General features: G+C 41.8%; 1 protein-coding gene across 1 annotated transcript; it reads right to left on the bottom strand.

The window, feature by feature from the left end:
* Window positions 1–726: 726 nt before the first annotated feature.
* col6a2 (collagen, type VI, alpha 2) lies at window positions 727–14,062 on the bottom strand. Its single transcript, XM_079568736.1, has 32 exons — window positions 13,842–14,062; window positions 11,483–11,564; window positions 11,298–11,398; window positions 11,069–11,212; window positions 9,440–9,802; window positions 9,331–9,351; window positions 9,185–9,250; window positions 6,996–7,094; window positions 6,889–6,915; window positions 6,777–6,803; window positions 6,644–6,688; window positions 6,482–6,535; window positions 6,335–6,397; window positions 6,201–6,263; window positions 6,062–6,115; window positions 5,951–5,986; window positions 5,768–5,830; window positions 5,619–5,681; window positions 5,441–5,503; window positions 5,311–5,373; window positions 5,191–5,241; window positions 5,022–5,120; window positions 4,879–4,941; window positions 4,765–4,800; window positions 4,643–4,688; window positions 4,413–4,565; window positions 4,249–4,343; window positions 3,726–3,907; window positions 3,472–3,650; window positions 3,340–3,378; window positions 1,748–2,082; window positions 727–1,637 (listed from the first exon to the last, which is right to left on the bottom strand). The coding sequence occupies exons 2-32, from the start codon at window positions 11,556–11,558 to the stop codon at window positions 1,371–1,373; spliced, it is 3,036 nt and encodes a 1,011-aa protein (XP_079424862.1). The 5' UTR covers window positions 11,559–11,564; window positions 13,842–14,062; the 3' UTR covers window positions 727–1,370.
* Between the last annotated feature and the right edge of the window lie 7,209 nt (window positions 14,063–21,271).

The following is a 21,271-nucleotide window of genomic DNA, read 5'->3' as shown; positions in this document are numbered from 1 at the left end:
TTAACTTACCCACACCCGAACCGTGCACATTTTCACCAGTTCGGCTTTACCCAAATCTAAAAGCCTTTTGATTGGAGAGCAACAGTGTAATGTCGCATTTGAAACCTTGGACCTACAAAACTGATCCAAACTTTTTTTTGTCGCGTTATCAGGTTTTTGTCACATATTTGAATAGTTTTTGTTGTATTGTTGTTGTTGTTTCGTCGCTTTTTTGTTGTTGTCGCTCTTTCGTCACTTTTTTGTTGATCTATCTCGCTTTATTTGTCACTTTTTTGTCGCTCTATTGCTTTTTCGACGCATTTAGCGATGCCCATCAGTTGCTGTTTATTTTGTGAGTGGAGCCATACATTCAAGTTGCTGCGAACCTACATTCTCACAGTGGCTCAGGCTGCTGAACAGATGTTGCAAAACTATAGGGTTGATTGTCCAATCCCTGTTCTGCATATTGACCACAGCATATTATAGCTGTGTCATTGGGCAAGACACTTAATGATGTACATGGATGAATGTGACGTCAGAAGTGCAAGACCATTGAGGAGAGAGTGAAGGATTCAGGCTTCACTGTGGTGTTTTGAGAAGCATGTCAAACTTGTAAAGTGCAATATAAATGAGTCAATGAATTTGACAAATCACATTATCTCTCCACACAATTTACATATATGCTGTAAATATAAATAATTATTTAATATAACTATCAACAATTAAAATACAGACCGTGCTGGGTTTACCAAGATTGTTTTTATTTGGACATTTTGTACATTCGACATTTTCTTGTGTTTGTGAATGTTGAAAATAGTGAATGTGGGTGTGATTGTGAGATGTTTGTGTTTTGTGCAGGGCGTGTGTGTGCTCTCCTCCCTGGGAATGACATGTCTTCATCATAAACATGTAAACAGTAATTACAGTTACTTTATGGAGTAAACATTTCAAAACCAGTCATGTGGCTCTCTCTCTCTCTCATTTGTTTAGCACCTTTAATGAATGATATACTGACTTAAATGACAAACAGTGAAAAACATTTTTGAAAACTGAAACCTTTTGAAAACTAAAATGATAACAAAAATAAAACCTCAAGTCACACATTCAATAATCATAGATCTCCTCGAGGACAGTATTATTGTCTTTAGGTGAAGTTGCTTCTTGTGTCCGTGGGATGAGAACGAACAGAAAACTAAATGAACAATTACATGCAATTTGTGTGTGGGGTTTGATCTACTTGGAACTATTAGATTTAAATTAGCTCCTGTTTCAGCAGTAGCTTGTGCCACCCAGTGTGTCCCACCAGGTAAAATTGTTATTTTGAATTAACACTGGAGCTGCGCATGTCCTATGGATTTGTTTACTCTGGTTGAAAGCATTAAAGGTCCTCATTAGCAAATCCAACGGAAGAAGCGATCGAAAAATGCTGGTTTGTTCAGCATAGTGTAGTCAGCTCCTCTGAAAATAGCTGTCGTGTCTCCAAGTGCCACCTTCCTCAGCACTTCCTCATCTGTGTCTGTTCCCATTGCGATTACCGTGGGAACGCCCTCTGCTCTTCTCATGGCGGACACGCCCTCGTCCAGCTGCTCACTGGAGGTGATGCCATCAGTGATGAAGACGAAAGCCACCTCTGCGTTTCGCCGAGCCACGCGGGTTCGCTGCAACACAGTGACGGTTTTGGTGAGAGTTGGTGTATGGTGCTAGTAGAGTTTAATCTTTTAGTGTATGTATCACTAATGGAATGCAACTACAACAGAACGTTAGTTACCTGCGAGAGGACCATGTTGTTGACAGCGTAGATGATGGCACTGCCCAGAGCAGAGGAGGAGTCCAAGTACTTAACTCCACCGAGAGAGTCAGAGATCACTGTGAGGTTGTGTGTGAGTGCAAACTCCTGATTATGCTCGGTGGGGCTGCCATACTGCAGCAAAGCGAGACGGGCATTCTTCTCGTCTGAAGGGCCACTGGCCAAGGTGAGGCGTGCAGCTACGTTCTCAATAAATTCTTTAGCCCGGCGATGGTTCTCCAGCCCCATCCGTTCTGATCCGTCCAGCAGGAACACAATATCCACAGGCCTCTGGACACAACTGGCAACAGCCGGCTCTGAATAAAAGAGACAGAGGTTCATATCAGATCATATGTGCAGCTTGCACCCAGATGGTCTGAGAACAAAGATCGAAGCTCTGCAGTCACATGCTATACATGCAGGACTCTAGTCTAGTCTAAGGACCATCAAGAGAAATTCCCTTTTTCAAACTTTTAATTCCTACTGAAAACAAATCAACTACATGGATACAGATATAAATCAGCTGGCATGCAAATCATGCGCCAGTCAAAGCCTTATTAAAACAGCATTGTTCATGCCTCCAGTATGTTCAGTACATGTACAAATACAGATGGACACAAAGTCCACTTCCAGTACCACAAAGCAGGGATACAGTATGTGCAAAGGAGCAACATAATAGAATGAAGGTTTCACAGCAGAAACAACATCTGACCAAAGTGATACAGTAATGATATTGACAGCTATTAACATGTATTAAGTTTGATATGAGTGATGACCTTCACCAGCCACTGCTTTCATCACGCAGCAAATTGAATTAATAAATAATACAGTACAAAGTCAGTTTTCTAAGCAGGCTATTTCAGGTTGGTAAAACTAAGAGCAAAATTATTTTTAAAAAAAAGGTTTTCTTTAGAGGTAATAATCTAGACCTTTGGCCTGTCCTGTTCTGTACAATAAATACAATACTTCACTAAAGGATCAGCAGCATGCATAATAAGCTCTGTTGAAAAGCACATTTTCAGCTGTCTGATACAAAGCTAATATTAGTTCAAATGTCTCAGTAAGCGTATTAGATGAGACCCATGTCTCGGTCAGTCTCCTATGGTGAGGTAACTTGGTTAGCAGTTAACACAGATTTATGGCTTTCTCTGGGTCGCCCATAATGTCTGCATAGACGTATTTGAAGGAGTCGATGAACGTCTGAGTCCACTGGTGTTTGTCTGCGCCGTGGGCGAGTTTGGCTCTCTGCGCTGCATACGCCATGGTGGCCACGCCCACTCCATACTGCTGCTCACTCAGGCTGCCCAACAGACTGGACACGCCCTCCACTGAGGTGGGCACAAAGGAGGGACTGCCATCCACTGCCTGGGGTTTCCATAGGGGAGGGGCTTTCCAAGTTACGCCCCTTTCTGCAAGAAGCAGGCGAATAACATTGTGGGCGTTGTCCCACAGACACCTCATTAACGATGCAGAGGGTAGATTAGATGGATCAGGGCACAGACTCTAACCATATTTGAACCTTTGTAACCAATCAGTGGTTGGTGATACTTTCATTTTTAAAGTGTTAATCCTACCTGATTTGCAAGGCAGTTCAGGACAGACCACAATGGGATCTGAAACAGACAGAAACTCATTATTAAAGCAGGCACACACAAAAAAAAATATATTCAACATGAGTAAGGTGATGAAGGATTTCTGATGTGTACCCGGGCAGAGGACTGTCTCGATCTTGTCGATGAACTCCTCGGCCACCAGGTCTGCGAACCGCCTCATGCCCAGGACCCTGCCGTCCTTCTGACACGCGATGCTCTTCAGAATCTCATTCTCCTCGATCTGATCAAACATGTCTCCAATACCAATCGCACTCACGTCAACACGAGGGTCACTGTCACAAGGACCACACAGTTAAACTTAGCAGCCACTCAAAAGGCCAGATGTGTTTCCCTCTAGTCCTAGGCACCTGCAGAGGTAGGTGAGCAGCGTGTCGTTGTCCCTGGGGTCATAGCGGCCATCTGTGATAACTACCACAGTCACGTTGGCTTTAGCTCTACGACTGTCACGGATCAGGTTGTCATAGGCGTATTTTAGAGCAGATGGCGTCCAGGTTCCTCCAGCGATCCACTCCAACCTCTTCACTGCTTCCTACAAACAAGAAACAGAGAAATACGTTTGGTACAGTATAAATGTATCAAATGCTTGAAAACATAAAGACAGATGCCCCCTGATGCAATTTATTGTGGCTTGGGGCTGCCTAAAAAAGTATACTGACTTTGGAGTCTTTGTATTGCCCTATGAGTAAATGTGATAAAATGTTGCTGTGAAAACTCATCACGGGGGAAATGTGCTGACACTTAGGGAGAGAAAGAGCACCAGATTTGACTAATTAAAAACATCTGGATGAATTACAGAGGGGGAACTGTCTGCCTGAGGTATGAGAAGAGAGTTCAAAGCTCTGTTTCATGCGTTTGTGTGGGAGACCAGACCTTGAAAGCCGACAATGAATCAATCTTGGGGTCGTCGAGACGGATGGCCTGGAAGGTCCCGCTGTGACTGTACTGAACGACTCCCACACGAGTGCCTGCAGACAACGTTCATACCATTCATTCATGACTTTGAGAGAGGCTAAATAAGGCCCTCTATGCTGTACCTGACTCGGCATTGGGGTCTGTGGCCAGAGATCCCAGTCTATTTATGGTGTTGATGACAAAGTTTTTCTCCAGAGTGAAGTTGGTCAGTCCCACCGACTCTGAGCTGTCGATCACAAACACAATGTCCAGGGCCCCGCAGCGTTTCTCACAGTCTGCAGATAAAATAATAAATAATAAATAAGAATGAGTGAATATCAAATCTGAAGTTTTTCTAAGGTTCTGAACTCACCGCAGCAGCCGCATGTCTCTCTGATGTAGTTCATCACATCACATTCCTGGTCAAATTAAACATTACCCATCAGGCATTGTTTCATGATTTGTCAATGATAAGTTTAGTCAAAATGTTCTTACAGTGAGGCCGGGATCTCCTTCAGGACCAGGATCTCCCTACAGTGGAACCAACTCAAATTTAATATTATCAGAGTGCAATGTATTGTATGTGATTCAGATTTATGCTTTACTTACATCACGGCCCCCCTGTCCTTGCGAACCTCTTGGACCAGGTTCACCGCTAGGTCCTGGCTCGCCCTATTAGGAAACATCAGAGGAAACTGTACAACTGTAGATTGTAAAACCACATTTTACATGAAACTCTAAGGACCACTCACTGCTTCTCCTGGACCGCCCTTGTTACCAGGTCCGCCCTTCTGCCCACAGTCTCCTCTGCCCCCACGAGGTCCACGGTTTCCTGCGTTACCTTTTTCTCCCTACAATCAGGGCACATCTGTGTGAGTTTTGAAAAAATAATTATCCAATGATCAGTGCAGTGTTTCTTACCGGTGGACCCCTTGATCCAGGAAAGCTAAAGCCAGGTCTTCCAACATCTCCCTGGATGCGAAACAAATAGTTAACACAGATATCAAACAGAGAAGTAAAATAAAATAAAAGCACATTTACTTTTGGTCCCGCAAGGCCCGGCTCGCCTCGTGGTCCAGCATCACCGGGATCACCTCTGGTGCCCTGCAATCAATCCAATGTTACATGTTGACAGTTTCAAAAAACACACACAGACTGTTCCATGACCTACATTTCGTCCAGTTTCTCCGGAGGCCCCTGGTGGTCCTCTGGGGCCAGGCAAACCTGAGTCGCCCTGTGTAACAGCAAGAGGACAAGGAGAAGGCTTAAGACAAGACAACTCATCGACGCTTTCGAACTATAATGATGAGGCACACATATCCCGACCAGGACAGGTTACAAAAACTCACCGTCGCCCCTTTGCTTCCAGATTCACCTGCAAGTCCTCTCAAACCTTCTGGTCCCATTTCACCCTGAAACAGCAATCAATAGAAATGTCATGTGTAAAAGCTTTTGAAACATAAAAAAATTAATACATTAAGTGCGAAACAAAACTCACCTTTTCACCTGGACCTCCCGATGGCCCCTGAGCGCCCTTTGGTCCATAGTCCCCTCTTCTTCCCTACAGAGACAATGTTACCAGACAGTGGATGGCTTAGTGTTGTAAATAACTACATAGTCACAACAAACACCGAATGAATATCAAATCAAAACGTTTTATGCACAGGAAAAACAGTCTTACTGGCTCTCCTCTGGGCCCAGATTGTCCGGGAGTCCCCTGAAACAAAACATTGCTTAGTTAGAGTGACATTGTGTTAAGTGCATGCTAACAAAGTGTATTGAATAGACTTACAGCGTTTCCTTTAAGTCCAGGGGAACCGGGTGAACCAGGACTGCCCCTCTCCCCCTTTGAACACCAAATAGTGTAATATTAGATTTAGCACTACAGCATCAAAGACTTGAACACATTATTATTATATTTTAGTTTTTGCCTTTGGTCCACCATCTCCATCTGGTCCAGGTGAGCCGGCTCTGCCAGGGCGACCCGCATCTCCCTGCAGAACAATAACATTAACGCTGTATCCAAAGCCAGAGTATTATTTCTTTTGTGTGAAGCTCTGCAAACCTTCTCTCCACCAGTTCCAGGAGGACCACGCTCACCAACGTCTCCAGGATGACCATCAGGGCCCTAAACATGCACACAAATCACCGCCTTAATACTTAATGATAAATGTTATATTATATCATGTTAGTAATGAGCAAAAGGCCTTACTCTGTCGCCCGGATCTCCTTTGCAGCCAGGTGCACCGATGCGGCCGATTTTACCCTAAAACCAAAAATGAAGCTCTATAAAAAATACTGAATTTACATGCTGATTATGAGTATCAAGAGTCAACAACATAACAACATTTCTGAATAGAAAATTGAGCTATACCTTATGTCCGTCTCTTCCATCACGACCTGGAATACCACCTGCGCCCTGAAGTCAGGAAAAATACACAAGCTGGTTACAAAAATGTACAAATATCATGAAAATAAAATAATTAACATTAAAATGGCTGACCAACCTTTTTCCCCTGGGCGCCCAACTCTCCCTGCAAAAAACAAGAGAAACATATTTTTTCCAACATCACAGCATTAAGTTACTATTGTGTTTATAAATAAATCAATCCCACATACCTTCTCCCCTTTTAGACCAGGTTCTCCCTAAATAAAAGGCGCAAATGACACAGGTTAGTAGTAGTATATAAAGCAGTTTGTCTTCATAACTTAGACGTGTTTCTTACTTTGATACCAGGCTGACCAATGGGACCTTCGATACCTGGGTCTCCGGGACGACCTCTCTCTCCCTTCAGTCCTGGCTCACCGTTGTCCCCTTTTGCTCCCTGTGTAACGGAAACAGATTTACATGGTGGTTTATTGGTCACGTGACGAAAATTCTCCCCGATGCCATATTGGATGATGTGGCCAATGTAAACAAACGTCAAACCAGTTCCATTGAGTGATGATTCTGTGCAATTTTTTGCTATTTTGTTCTTTTGTATTGTGCAAAAATTAATAAGATAAGAAATATAACTCCCAGCTGCTTTGCGCTCCTACATTTCTCACTCTGACAATCAAATAAAATGACTGTAATTAAGTCGCCATTGCGGATGCTGGTTATGTGACGCCGATCTTAGCCTATCAATACATGCGATTGATCCAGCGTGGCGTAGCTGCATCTCATCCGTCCCATTGCGAGCATGCCTTCAGTCCCTGAATGTGACGCCACCATTTTTTAATCGATTGGGATGACAGGGACTTCAACAAACCACAAGGTAGGGCTGCACGATTCTGACAAAAAACCTAACTGCAATTTTTTGGACAAACATTCCGATTGTGATTAGATTTTTATGTTTGATCCATTGAAATGTTTAAACTGCTCACTGTTAGTGTTACTTTTAGGCTTTAGTCAAACAACATATTGCTCAAATTGCTCCACATTAGAATAATACGCAAAAATCTACTTTAAAAAATATTTGGTTTTATGCCCTCTTCTGGATTAGTTTCAGAGTTTTCAGAGTACCTCTGGGGGACAGCCACATGACTAAAATAAGTCCAGGATGGAATCAAATAGCATCTATCTAAACCAGAGGTCTAGATAGAAATTTCCCTGGAGACTAAAATATATAGGTAGTGTATTGCCGGGATCCATAATCAATAGCTCCAGCAAAATATGTTTTGATTGGGTTAATACTATTGAGGAAACCCTTTTCATTGAATGAATAATAATGAGCCTGACAGGACTTTAAGCCTCATAAAAACGACTTATACTTGTATTTCACCTTCTGCTACACTGTAGTCATTATTTATTCACTCCATACTCTGCTACTAATGTAGCCAGAGCCAGACAGTCCATTTACCACGCGGCTATAATGTGTTGTTTATATCCTGATCTCTTATTATGTCAGTGCCCTCTGCTGGTCATTCTTTCCTTTCGTTATTTAAGCTGCCCCCTAGTGGCTAGAGTGAGCATACTAGTTATTTCTTCAAAAATTCATAACTCCGCACAGGAATGGGCTAGACTCTAGCCCATTCCTGTGCGGAGTTATGAATTCTCTAGTCTCTAGCCGCTAGAGACTTACTTTCCCTACAGGTCAGGGGCCAGATTGAATAATCAAAGGGCCGCCTGTTGGAGACCCCTGATCTAAACACTTCAGAGGCTCCACAATTCTGATCGGTGACATCTATCACTCAAGACAGAGACAGCAGAAAAACAAACCTCATCCTCATGAGGTTTGGTTATTGCAGTCATCAAACCTCGATTTGCGATTCGATATCAATAAACCGTGCAGCCCTATCACAGGGTGCGCTTGAACAAAATATAGTGCCAAACTTGCCTAAAAGGCTGTCAAATTATTAGCAACTGTGTTTAGGTAACTGGTGTCAGACGTTGAGATTCAACTAACTAATAGAAAAGCAACTGAAAAATGACGTGTAAATACAGTATTTGAAGCTTTCCGTCCATATGGTTGTTATGCTGACCCAAAAGTTAATTTTGTCCTCCTGTCCTTTCAAATTGTAGAGCTAGATATTTACCTTTGTCTGTCCACTATAGGTCCATGAAAAGCCGTCTTTTGTACAACAGAACGGCGCTGACTGTCCTGCATTACCACAGACATCAGCTGCCTCACATAGGTTTGCGCAAACTGATTTCAAATAAAAAGATTAAATGCACCACTGTAAATGGCATATTCCAGTGTACATGACCAATCATTTTCTTATCAAGACTGTTTTAAAATGAGTTTCACTAAACTATCATAGAACAGGTAAAGAGAGAGAAATAAATGGACAACAGTGCTTACTAATGTGAATTAGCTCAGAGTAATCCAGTTGTCTTATTATGATTAGGATATTCCATTGTATGTAAACACATTCATTGGCTTTAGTGTTTTTATATTGATTTCTGTTAAAATCTTTAGGTAGAAATACTCACTTTCTGTCCTCTGTGGCCTTTTGGACCAGGAGGCCCGGTCGTTTCCAAACAGGACACACTGTAGCACTGTGTTGTGAGGAGAAGAGCACATGATTAATAAGTCAGAGATGATGAAAAGACTGACCATTAGAAGTGCATTGTCTTACCTCAACATAGGCCATATGTTTCTGTGCAAACAAAATCAAGAGCATTTGTTAGCAGAGAATAAAGGTGATTTATAAGTCAGTACGTGTCGTATCCATGAAGTAGTAGTACCATAGTTTTGATGATCTGGTCCATGGTGTCGGTGTGAATGAGCGGCCTCCCCTGGCTCAGGTCCACAGCCATGAATTCCCGCCTGTAGACGGCTGCCGGGGAGTTGGCGATCTCCTTCAGCCCATTCTCATCCACGTTCTTTGAAGCGGCAACGACAAAAATGCGGATGCCCTCGTCGCGAGCTTTCTCAGCTGCCACTTTGATGCCCCCGCACGGGTTTCCGGTCACGTGTCCATCAGTGATGACCACAGCGAACCGAAGAGATCTGGGGTATGTGGGCGAGCGCAGCATCTCCTGGGTCATGTTGGTGATGGCACAGTCGATGTAGGTGCCCTTCCCCAGATAACGGATGTTTGAAACCCCCTTTTGACAGAAAAGACAAAAAGAAACATCAGTCATCAAACATGTTTCTCAAATATGATCTACAATGTGATCGACATAATATTTAAAATGTTACGTCATCAAGTTTTACGTTCAGAATAAGCAATAATTAAATAAAAATGCATTGCTTTCATTTAATATGGTGGAAAGCTGACTTTATGCATTTAATTTAAGGCTACTTTTTAAGTGTAGTTGTAGTGTAGTTATTATTGTTGTGAGTAAAAGTATAAGTGAACCGTGTTGCTATGTTTTCTTGCTTTAGTTTTGGCTGCATGATATGAGAAAAAAAATGTGATATTTAAAAACTGTCTTGAAGATCGTGATATAAATATTTTCCGCAGCATGGAGTTTGTCCTGCACCCTTTAATACTGGCGACTGACCATCGATATATTCAGGGCATGGACAGTGTTTGACTCACAGTGGGAGAAATAGTTTGTAGTTTGTCCTGCTAGCACCTAGGTTGTCGGTGATGTCACTGTGTAGAAGAGGAGAGCGAAGAGGAAGCGTTCGTTTTAGTCAGTGTTGTTCTTAAATTATGTTTTTCCCTCAGTTTGCTGATCTCAGACATAAGCCATCACTTTGACCAATGAGACAAGCTTTCCTGTGAACCGGCCTGTCAAGTCCAATCAGGGTGAAGGGAAACGGAGCTTGATCGTTTACTAAAGTTTGTTCTCGCTCTCTGAATTTTGCTAACTACAAATTCTTTGGAGCCAGGCTTTTAAGCTGTGCTAGGGAGGCGCAAAGACTCCATTGGAATCCGTTTTACTCTGTTTCTTTTGGAGTCGCCCCGGCCACCAGGGGGTGGTATTGCAGCAATGTCAGCTCCCCGCCATGAGGACCAAAGAGAAAGGCTGACTTGTGGATGAACCAATGGGTGTGGAAAGCCTTGAAGCTGAACACTCTGCTGCCCTCTACTGGGTACAAATATTATAGATTTTGCACAATGTATAATATCAACTACTGTTTGATGCACCAAGGCTTTGAAGCAGCAACTTTCTGAGCTAAAATATGTCAAATGAAAGTTAAAATTATAAAATTGTATTCATAACTTCCTGATCGACATAAAATATATATATATGAATAAAGTTGATAATGTATTGTATATTATGTAAAGTGTGGTTTCAATGGCAGATAAATGTTGTTGAAGTCAGCTTACACAGGACCATACAGGTGCATAGTCATTTACCAGCGACTTTATAGACTGTAAAACTGCTGCACACTAGTTAAGAGACGGGGACCTCACTCACAGCAATGAACTCGTTCTTGGAGGCGATGCGGCTGAACACCTCCTGCCTTTGAGAGAAGTGAAGTCCTCCCAGGTTCCAGTTGATCTTCACCGCTCCTCTGAACTCATGGTCCTCCAGACGCTGGGCAAACTGCTCTGTGAATGACTGCAGACACCACACAATACGTAAATGAAACAACATAGGGTCAAATCAGGACACTGTAAGGAGATGGGGGTAGAGATGGGCGTACCTTGATGCTCTCCACCAGTGACCCGGGGGGTGGCTCCTGCAGGGCGATGGTCTCAGATGTGTCAATTGTAAAGTAAACATCTATGGGGCATTCGTTTTTCTCTGCAGCACACAAAAGCATATTTTAGTTTGTCCAATATCGTATTCAACGCGCTGTCCTCCATTGTGCCTTGTGTGGTGACTCACTGGTGCACTCTGGAACCTGGCCGTGTGTCAAGGCTCCGAAAAGCAGACAGAGAGCGATGACCTCTAAGCCCAACATCTTCCTCTGTAAGACACGTGAAGACGCATTGAACATTACAGGGTTTCAGGTGACGTTGGTGCTCAACTTCAGAAAAACACTCTTTCTCTCAATCTTTTAAAGAAAAGGACATTGGTAAACATTTTAGATGATATAATTGTATGTAATAAAAGAAAACAGTTCAGGTAACTGTTTTGGCCTGTTCCCTGGATCCAACAAACCAGTCCAAAAGCATGACTATTGATTTACAAATGAAACACAAAAAGAAATTGTTTGACCGTAAACAAATCATACAAATGCAAAAGAAATCAAGACCAGGTCTATTGAAGATCCAGGGGTCAGACTTGGCTCAGGTCCCCAGCAGAGTTTGTAATGATGTTTGTATTATCTTATTTTTTCATTCCAAGTCAAAAATGGATGCTGTTTTTGATCCATCATTGTAAAGTATGTGGTGTTTTGGAACTGAATGTTAGGCCCAGAAGCTTTAGACTTACATTTCTCCCCCTTTAAAAATATAATTGAATAAACCATTGTAAAGCCAATGTCTATTTATTGATTTGAGGACAGAGTTTGTTGATTATTTAGACATAGATATAGCAGTATACTGTGGATTTATCAATACAGTTGCACAGCTACTGAAGTGACTGAGCTACTTCTATACAGCGGTGGGTAGAGTAGCCAAATTTACTCTGGAAAAAGTGAAAAAAAACAGTTGGAGAAAGGTCTACTTGATTAGTCTGAGTCATTTGTAATTGTTTGAACACAAAAGACAAATTATGAGCACAAAAGTATGAGACACAAAACATGAATATAATGTGAAAATGTAAGTATTTCCAAAGAAAATCCATAAAACATAAACAAGGAAATACTGAATAACAATAACGTGCATGAAACACAAAACACATATATTTTAAATATCACAAGAAGCTTTTACCAAGTAAAGATTTAGTCACGGTGGAAAAAGTAACTACTTTTTTACTCAAGTAAAAGTGCAGATACTTAATTAACATATGATTAAAGTAGAAGTAAAATGCACTGTTTGATAAAAGGAATTACTTCAAAAAGTTACTCAAGTACATTTACTTGAGCTAATATAACTGAATACAACCCCTATAGCCTCAATCTGTGTTCACAAGCTTCAGAAGCAGCAGATAAAAGAGAATGATACATATATTAGTATATAAGTGCATTTAGAGTAAAATGGCCGCCGATAATTTTGTGCAACAGGTTTCTCAAATGTTCAAATATGCAACATTTAAAACTGAAGTGTCCAACAGGTTATAGTGCTAAAACAAATGCATGCACATATGTTTTCAAAACATATGTGCAATACTCTATTATTTAGATCTATGAATCTGTCATAAATCACCAACTTGAACACTTTGAGTTGTGGCAGATTGTTTACACAGAGGGGCAGCAGAGAGCAACAGCTGTAAAGGGCCATGGGAAAAAGATAGCTCTGCTGCCCCCTAGAGACCCCTGATCCATGGACAACCAGAGCAAGTAGAGGTAAGTTCAGATATTTCTGTCTGTAAATAGTGTGACTTTTTTTTATTTAGGGAGGCCTATTGTTTGACAGACAATTGATTTCTGTTGTCTTATGATGTTTGGCTTTTTGCACATTAAAGTGATAGTCTTTACGTTTAAGGGCCCTGCACGAGCTGCTGCGCAAAGAAAAGGAAGATTGAGGCAAGGGCTTGGGCTAATTTAAATTAAATTAAAAACACTGCATTAAGGCAATGTAAAATGCTTAACCATACTATGCTCTCAGTATGTAAAGAGGCATCTTTGCACCTACAGGCGTCATGAAGGACCATCTCAAAAGCCACAACTATTTCAGAAGCCTATCACTTTGCATGAATTGTAAGTCAAGTACATTAGTCTCATTAAATCTATGGTTACATGACGGTATGTCTGTCTCCCTCTAGCGCGCGCACATGCTGCCTGGAAGTCGCTTGAGCATCCAGCCAGAGGAGTGGGGCAGCTTTGTAAGGTAAAGAGCAGTAGGTTAGATCCTCATGGCACAAACGTCTTTAGTAGATTAATCCAAATAGCTGATTTCAATGATGTGAGGCCAATTCAAGGAAACCTAATCCAGACACATGAAGCACTTATCTACACAGAAAAGTGCGTGAAACACAGCATAAAGATGTTTTTCCCCCAAATTAATGTAATATTTCCGACACAAAATAAGCTCTGGAATAAAACGGCCCTGTTTTGTCTATAAAAAGACATTCATAAAAAACAAAAAGTGGTATAAACTAGGAGACACTGCACACCGCTGTGCGTAAAATTGGTGCTTACCCAAACTTTTTCCAGTAAGTTTAGTCCTTGGTGCGTGACTGGTCCTCTGTAAACTACCTCCGCATTTCAAGAAGAGAAACGGCCCAGAGAACAAGAGGGGCACGGGAAATAAAAGAGGAAAATAAAGCCGCTGGATGTGCCTTTAGAAGAACCGTCCGTTCGCCCTGCCGTCCCGCTTCAGCCCCAGCAACAAGCTCAAAGCCCTCCTCCCGCACGCGCACCGTGCACGACAGTGTCAAACATGGCCACTTGGAGGCGCCGTGGCTCTGCAGCAACAAGTGCGCGCAAGCGTTCGGCTACTCCCACGCACGCGCCCAGTAAAAGAGGATGCCTGAGCTGGAGATAAGACCCTGACTCCCCGCACTCCCCTCACCTGAACCAGCCTCTGACATTAAGCTCACTTTCAATTCATTTGGGATACCACAAGTACTTTGGCACACCCTTTCCCGTTGCTCTATGGGACACTTGTCGTAAGGGCCCTCAACGCACATATGGAAGGGTTTTTGTCCCAGGTTTTTTTTTTATGCTGGTGACATTAAGTCGATTACAACCCATAAAAAGGGCTTCAGAACAGAATCCAATATAGTTGAGAACCAGTTAAAAACCTGCTCTAAACAAAGGTCAAGATATAATCCAAAACCTGTAAAGGAGTTACAAGATGTTGAAATGCTCTCTCATGTTTGGCCCGTCGCCACAACCTTGGGTGAATCACAGAGGAACCCCCACTCGATTCACAAATGCATGGACCTCATAATTTGTGTCGCTGGGTCTGGTTGCAATTAGTATAGGCCTAAGAGACGAGTTTACAATGAGTGTAAACAAGTGTCGAACCGTCCACTCCCCATGTTTATGCGTCTGTAGGTGCTGTAGCTGTCACAGAGTGGGAGGTCGCTCTCAAAATACATCCACAAAGACAGCCAATTTTATATAATTTAAAGCATATTCAGCATCATTGTTCCGTCTTGATGGGAGACACGACTTGTATCAAAGCGTCCAAACTTGTCTCAAGTGTAAACACAGACAGCACAGCGTTTTTCTACTGATGATTTCTCCAGGACTCCAGAACAGCTTCGCTCACATCCGCTTCATGATTATCGCATAGGACTAAGACCTAATGAAGCTGTTTGGAAGATTTATACGTGAGGGCAGACAACAAAGTGAGTCCAGACCAATACAAATGACTTGTAATTACCAGGAAAAGAAAGCCAAAAGTGACATAATTGGTTTGGGGTTTTGGGCCTTGAGTGGCTCAGCTCACTCAAATCTTATCTTGGCCAGCTCAGTCAAATCTATTGCTGAGGCTGATATGGCTTATAGGATCAGGCCACCGTTTTTACATACTGAAATATGTTCTTACCTGAGCTTAGACAAGTTGATGCGTACCTATTTGGTCTTTGTGCGTGGCCTCAGTCACACAAAACGACCCCGATGTATTCCTATAGCTCCAAATGGGGATGAAATTGGAAGCTACCACGCTCTTCCACAGGCACGCACAAAGACCAGACAGGTACGTAATCAAGTTGTCTAAGCTCAGGTAAGAACATATTTCAGTGTGGAAGAACTGTGTGCCCTCAGTCATGCAAAAAGACCAAAGATCCTGTTAACATTTGGCCTCTCCCAGTGTAGTCCTATTGCTCCAAAACAGGTTGAAATTAGAAGCGATCAAGCTCTTCCACCGGCACGCTCAAAGACCAGACAGGTACGCATCAACTCGTCTAAGCTCAGGTAAGAACATATCTCAGTATGGAAAAAACTGTGGCCTGTTCCTTTAACACTGCATATCACATTTTTGTAGAGCCTAAATCACAATTTATGTGCGCTTTATATATCTTTTTTTCTTTTTTTCTTTCTAAGCTACAAGGCTAAAACTTCTCTGGAACAGGCCACCGTTTTTGCAAACTCTCAGCAACAGTTCCCCTTTTTATCCACTTAGAAAATCTACATGTTTAATTTTGTGTGACTTACTTGGATGGTGTAAATGCTCACGTAACCATATATAAATAGGGAAAACTTAGAAGAGCTTGGTTGCTTCTAGCTAAATGCTAACAACATCTTCAGTCTTTTTGCGTGATTGAGCGCACGCGTAAAGACCAGACAGGTACGCATCAGCTCGTCTAAGCTCAGGTAAGAACATATCTCAGTGTGCAAAAATGGCGGCTTTTTACTCAATCAGAGAACGACCGAAAGGGGGAGTGTGGGGAGAAATGTGTCTGTATTAAAAAAAAAAAAAAAAAATTAGAAAGATAGAGAGATATGCATAAAACAGAAAAAAAACAGAAAAAACGGAAGTACTGTCTGATAATAGAGTCTGGGAATGTGACGTTATATCGCTAAGCATTATGGGATTAGCAGCAATTGTAAACTAATGGAGATTTTAAAAGTTAAAATACTGGAGTTATCGTTCACATTAAAACACTCGGACACCACAGTGAGTTAGATGTATTTACCAGCAGTAACTCAGCAACTAATGGAGTTGTTCCACGGCTTTTTTTTTTTGCAGACCTTATGTTAGTCAATGGAAATGTATGCTAACAGCTGCAAAGATGGCGGATCTCCATGGTAACTGTGGAATTTCCCGAACTCTATATCACAAAAATGGCCGATTGTCAAATGAATCCAATCACGACCAATGAGTTTTGTTATTGTCATATTGCCCAGTCCAACCCAGTCCAGCTTTACCTATCACCAAAACCACTGATTTACTACCTAATAGCTTTTGCACTGCTAGTTTTAAGTCTGCCAACCCAAATTGAGTGGGCTGGAACCGGACAGTAAACTTTGAACAAGTATGTGCAAAGCCAGGCGTTGCTTTTTCTCTGCAGTTGGATGTTCTAGTCAAAACATAAAGCTGTTGTATATGAGAAGCTAAAATGGTAGAGGGGAGTCCAGCTGCAGACCAGAGACCAGAGATACTATATCCATGAAGCTTCTCTTCGGATCTTGGCTTCAGAACGGATTTTTCCTTAAAAAGAAAAGAAGACTGCAGTCAGTGAGAGGATGGAGCAAAGTGTGTGTGTGTGTGTGTGTGTGTCTCCATGAAGGGGGGGGTCTGCTCTGCTTTAAAACGTGTGACTCAGAGAATAGGAATGCCCCTCCCTCCCAAATAAGCCAGTTCTCTCTCACACAAAGTCTTGCATTTTATTTTTCCTTAATTTTTTCTCTTTTTTTTTTCTTTTTACAAGGAGCATAAAGCGCCATTGAGTCTTAGGGGATTTTGCTATAATCAGATGCAGAGTTACAAAGAACTCCACATGTTTTCTCTCATTCTTCAGCTGCAAAAAACCTGCAATCAGAACCAGAGCCACGAGACAATAAAAACATCATAAAAGATCATGAAAGTTTAACCTTTCTCATAGTTCAGAGCGGTGTTCAACGCCTCATGTAACAGACATGAAGGTGAGAAGCCGTGCAGGCCAAGGAGCTGTCCCATGCATGTAAACAGAAAGAGTCTTTTAAATGCATCATTGTGCCATTGATGAAGCATTGGTCATTTGGTCCGTATTTGGAGTTATTTGTTGAGTGTGCAGTTCTTGGTTGCAGTAAAAGAGGGAGAAAAACATAAAACACGCTGTAATTTATGGCATTGTTAGTAATTTTTCAAGTCAGTCTGCATCTGGATTTGACTATCACCGTGCCAACCTAAACTGAGGTGGATGCAGGAGCACAGAAGCAGCGCAGAGTTTGCATGTTCCTGACAAAGTGACTTTTGGCCATGAATACCTCCTGAGTATTGACAGTGGCCAGTTAGACACACGCTCGCTCTTACTACAGGGCACATGCAGAGATTACATTACCAAGTTCTTTGATTGCACCTTTTTCCTGGCCCTGAGTGTTCTCTGTAGTGAATTTCTCCATTGTGAGAGCAATAACATATCATCTCATCTTAAACCCACATCCTCCACAAAGCACTGCCACCATACCTCCACCTGCAAGTTCAACAGGACAACTTGAAACACCTTTCCTCAAGATGGCTCCTCCAGTACAATGTGTTGCCTCTCTGACTCTGATTTGAGTCAGCTGTTGCTATGACCACAATTATTTGACCAAGCCCCCAATAATGTTTTGTCCCACAGATTTGACTGTATTGCTGCAAGTCCAGTGTTGTAGGGATTACTCCATTAAAATAATTCAGCTACTGATTACTGATTACTAGTAAGTAATCGAGCTACTTATTTGATTACTTGATTTCAAAAGCAATCTGATTATTAGTTACTTTAGTTTTAAAAATGATCCAGAGAGGTTATTTAGGTTTACCACACACAGTTAAAAAACGTCTTGTCGTGTTGAGAACCGACAATGGGCCACAATATTCTTTGCTTTAGATGAGATAAACTCAAAGGAATGACTGTATAGTAATAGAAAATAGAAAAATAATTACCTGATAAAGTAATTATAATAAAATCACCACTTTTTCAATTCCATCACATTATTCTGTTTCTTAAAAAGTAATCTGATTACATTAGTGTATTACTTTAATACATTACAGTAATGCACTACTGTCAACACCATGCAAGAAATAATGAACTTGCGGTGTTGTTATAGTTAAGGAGTAATGAGAGTATGAATAGGCTATCTGGGTATTTGAAGAACAAGAGAGGAATATGAAGAAGTAGGCTAAAAATAAATGCATTTATGCAGCAAACAAGTAAAAGACTTAAGTGTATGTGTTCTTGTGGGATATGAGATCAACATATAGGCCATTGAGAAACAGTAGTAAAGCACACTTGACACAAAACAAGAGTCTAATAAATGTTGGATAGAACATGGCTACACACCATTGTGCACAATCTCCAAGATACAACAATGTTGCTTAAATGAACAAAATGGCCGATAAGGGATAGTGCTGGCTCCTCTTTGCCTTTTGGAATCTCTTGCTTCCTTTGCTCCAGATGTGCTGTGTGTTCAGACTGTACAGCTGGGAGTCGTTATCAGTGATGTGCACAGACCAGTGCTTGTGCACGCTCAAGTCCATTTGCAAAGCGTATGTCACTGTTACCAGCGTATTTCAGAGTTTGAGTTCAGAGAAATGTGGTAAGAAGAGGTCCACTCCAAAGGGATTCACAAACAGGAACCAGGAGGAAATTGAGTCTCAAAAACAGCCACCAAGAGCCAAGACAAATTTAAGGAGAACAGTCCCACACACAGGCACAGACCCAGATCAGAGGCAATGAAATTAAATATATTATTCATATTTTTACTTTCAAAGGGCGAGGAATTAAATGGAAGTGATAATTGAAACTTTTACATCTTAGGCTCTTGCTTGTTGAAGAGCCACTTTTAGCATGCAGGGCTCAATTTGGGCAATTCTTTGTATTTTACTGCATGTCTATTTGGTAACTTATTTTTCAACATAGACACACACTAGGTACTTAGATTGCCATTTCTTTATAGCCATGTTTTGTTTTGACATCTTCAATTTATTAGCATACTTCCCAATCATCCTGTCATAGAAATCATTCACAGAGAAATGTCTAAAGTCAGACAGGCAGTGCGGCACACCCATTAGCCCAAACAAACAACTCAGAGTCAGTGGACGGATCTGATAAAGGCAGTTTGGTTTTGATGCCGAGATATTCACTTCAACACAGGAAGAGACTGTCACACACTGTGCATGTACGAGTGCGAGCAAAATGAATACACAAGATCAAAAACAGTGGCTTGCACCAAAGGCCGTTCCAGCGAAATCCATCCTGAGTATTAAGCATTAATATAAAACACATGGGCTTCTATGGAAGCCCTGAGTTCAGCATCCAGTTATGTGTGACTGTGTATTTGCTGTGCGCTCATTTGTGAAGAAAGAGAGGTGTGACGATGCAGTGGTGCAGTTCTCTAGAAGCACATTCATTTTCCCCAGTGCTGCTTTTGGACAAGAGTCAAAGGTGGGGTTCAGTAGCACAAGGACGTTCATAGGTGACTCCAAGTGCTAAGCTCATAATGGACACCTCCGAGACTGTGACGTCAAACGTGAGGATCAATCATTCCCAGGTCAAATTCAGTCATTTCTCAGTGTTAAATCTTTGAAAGGGGTGCACATATACCTGTCTAGATTTGTTCATGATGAGGTCAGCTGACTACACTGAGTGATCAGACTATTACGTCAATGGATTTCTACGTCATGTGGCCCAGGCACATACTAAGATGACTGCCAGGACTGTGAAAGAGTGGTTCAGGGGTTTGGCCAATGAGAATCTTTGGGATGTGCTGGAGAAGGCTTTGCACAGCGGCCACACTCTCCCATCATCAATGGACGATCCTGGTAAAGAACAAGGGGACAGTGGCGCATTTGGTAAAGCGGGTCGTTTCATGATCGGAAGGCGGGGGTTCGAATGCCGCCTCCTCAAGGTGTGCACTGCTGTTTACTTGGGCGAGACACTTCACCCACCTTGTCTGCGTACATTGGTGCATGAATGAGAGAGTGAATGAGTGATTGGTTCCTCGCTGTACAGTGTTTTGAGGGCCTAATCTAGGTGGAAAAGCACTATATATGTGGAGACCATTTACCAATTAATGCTACACTGGACATTGCAGAAGCGTTTTGAAATAATTTGACAGCAGATCTGTTCAAAGCTAAAGTGCAACACACTATTACAGTGAGACCGACTTTTTGTGGTGGTGACTTTGGTCCAGGCAATGTAGTCTTTGGACAAAGACTATTTTAATAAGTAACTCTGTTCTAATATACACAAGAAATAGGTAGTTTTGGCAATCCTGACCCCTCTTCTCAGAAGGGGTGGAGTTTACAGTAAATACACCTCTAGCAGTGAAATGTCTGACAGATTAAAGTCATAGCTTTGACTTCAAGAGCTTGAAGCTTCTGATGATAGAAGCAAAACCTTCTTAAGTCAATTAATCAATCCAACTTTATTTATAAAGCATTTTTTTTTCAAACAAAATGTAATACAAAGTGCTTTACAGATTAAAATCCTCCCACCCAGAAAAGTTAACAGTATTTAAATCTCTACAGTGATGGATAATTCCTGGGTGACTGACAGCCCACACAAACATATTGTGACTTAATACTGGAGGAAAGACAAAGATGTTGACTCCTCATACCGCAAGACATTTGTGTAACATACTCTTGTGTAGAATTCCTAAATAAACCCATGTAATACGATGGGATTAATTACCAATACTACAGTTCTTAGTGTGGTTTATAAGGAAAGGTAACGAAAGGTAAGGTATACTTTATTGATCCCGTAAGGAAATTTGTTCTTTGCATTTGACCCATCCGAGCACTAGGCAGCTTCAGTTGGCAGGCCCATGTCCAGATGTGAAGCCAGGCTAATGGTCGGGCTTAGTCTGAAGACAATTAGGAGTTTGCAGTTCACCACAGCGAACAAAGGTTTTAGTAATGACTTCTCGACAGAAACCAGATGAGGCAAATGCATTTGTGTAAAAAACAAAAAACTTGACAGATAATAGTTCTGGTG

This window comes from Gobius niger, assembly GCF_951799975.1.
Source record: "Gobius niger genome assembly, chromosome: 13".
In the NCBI taxonomy this organism is placed as follows: Eukaryota; Metazoa; Chordata; class Actinopteri; order Gobiiformes; family Gobiidae; genus Gobius; species Gobius niger.
This window is presented reverse-complemented; position numbering and strand designations above follow the sequence as displayed.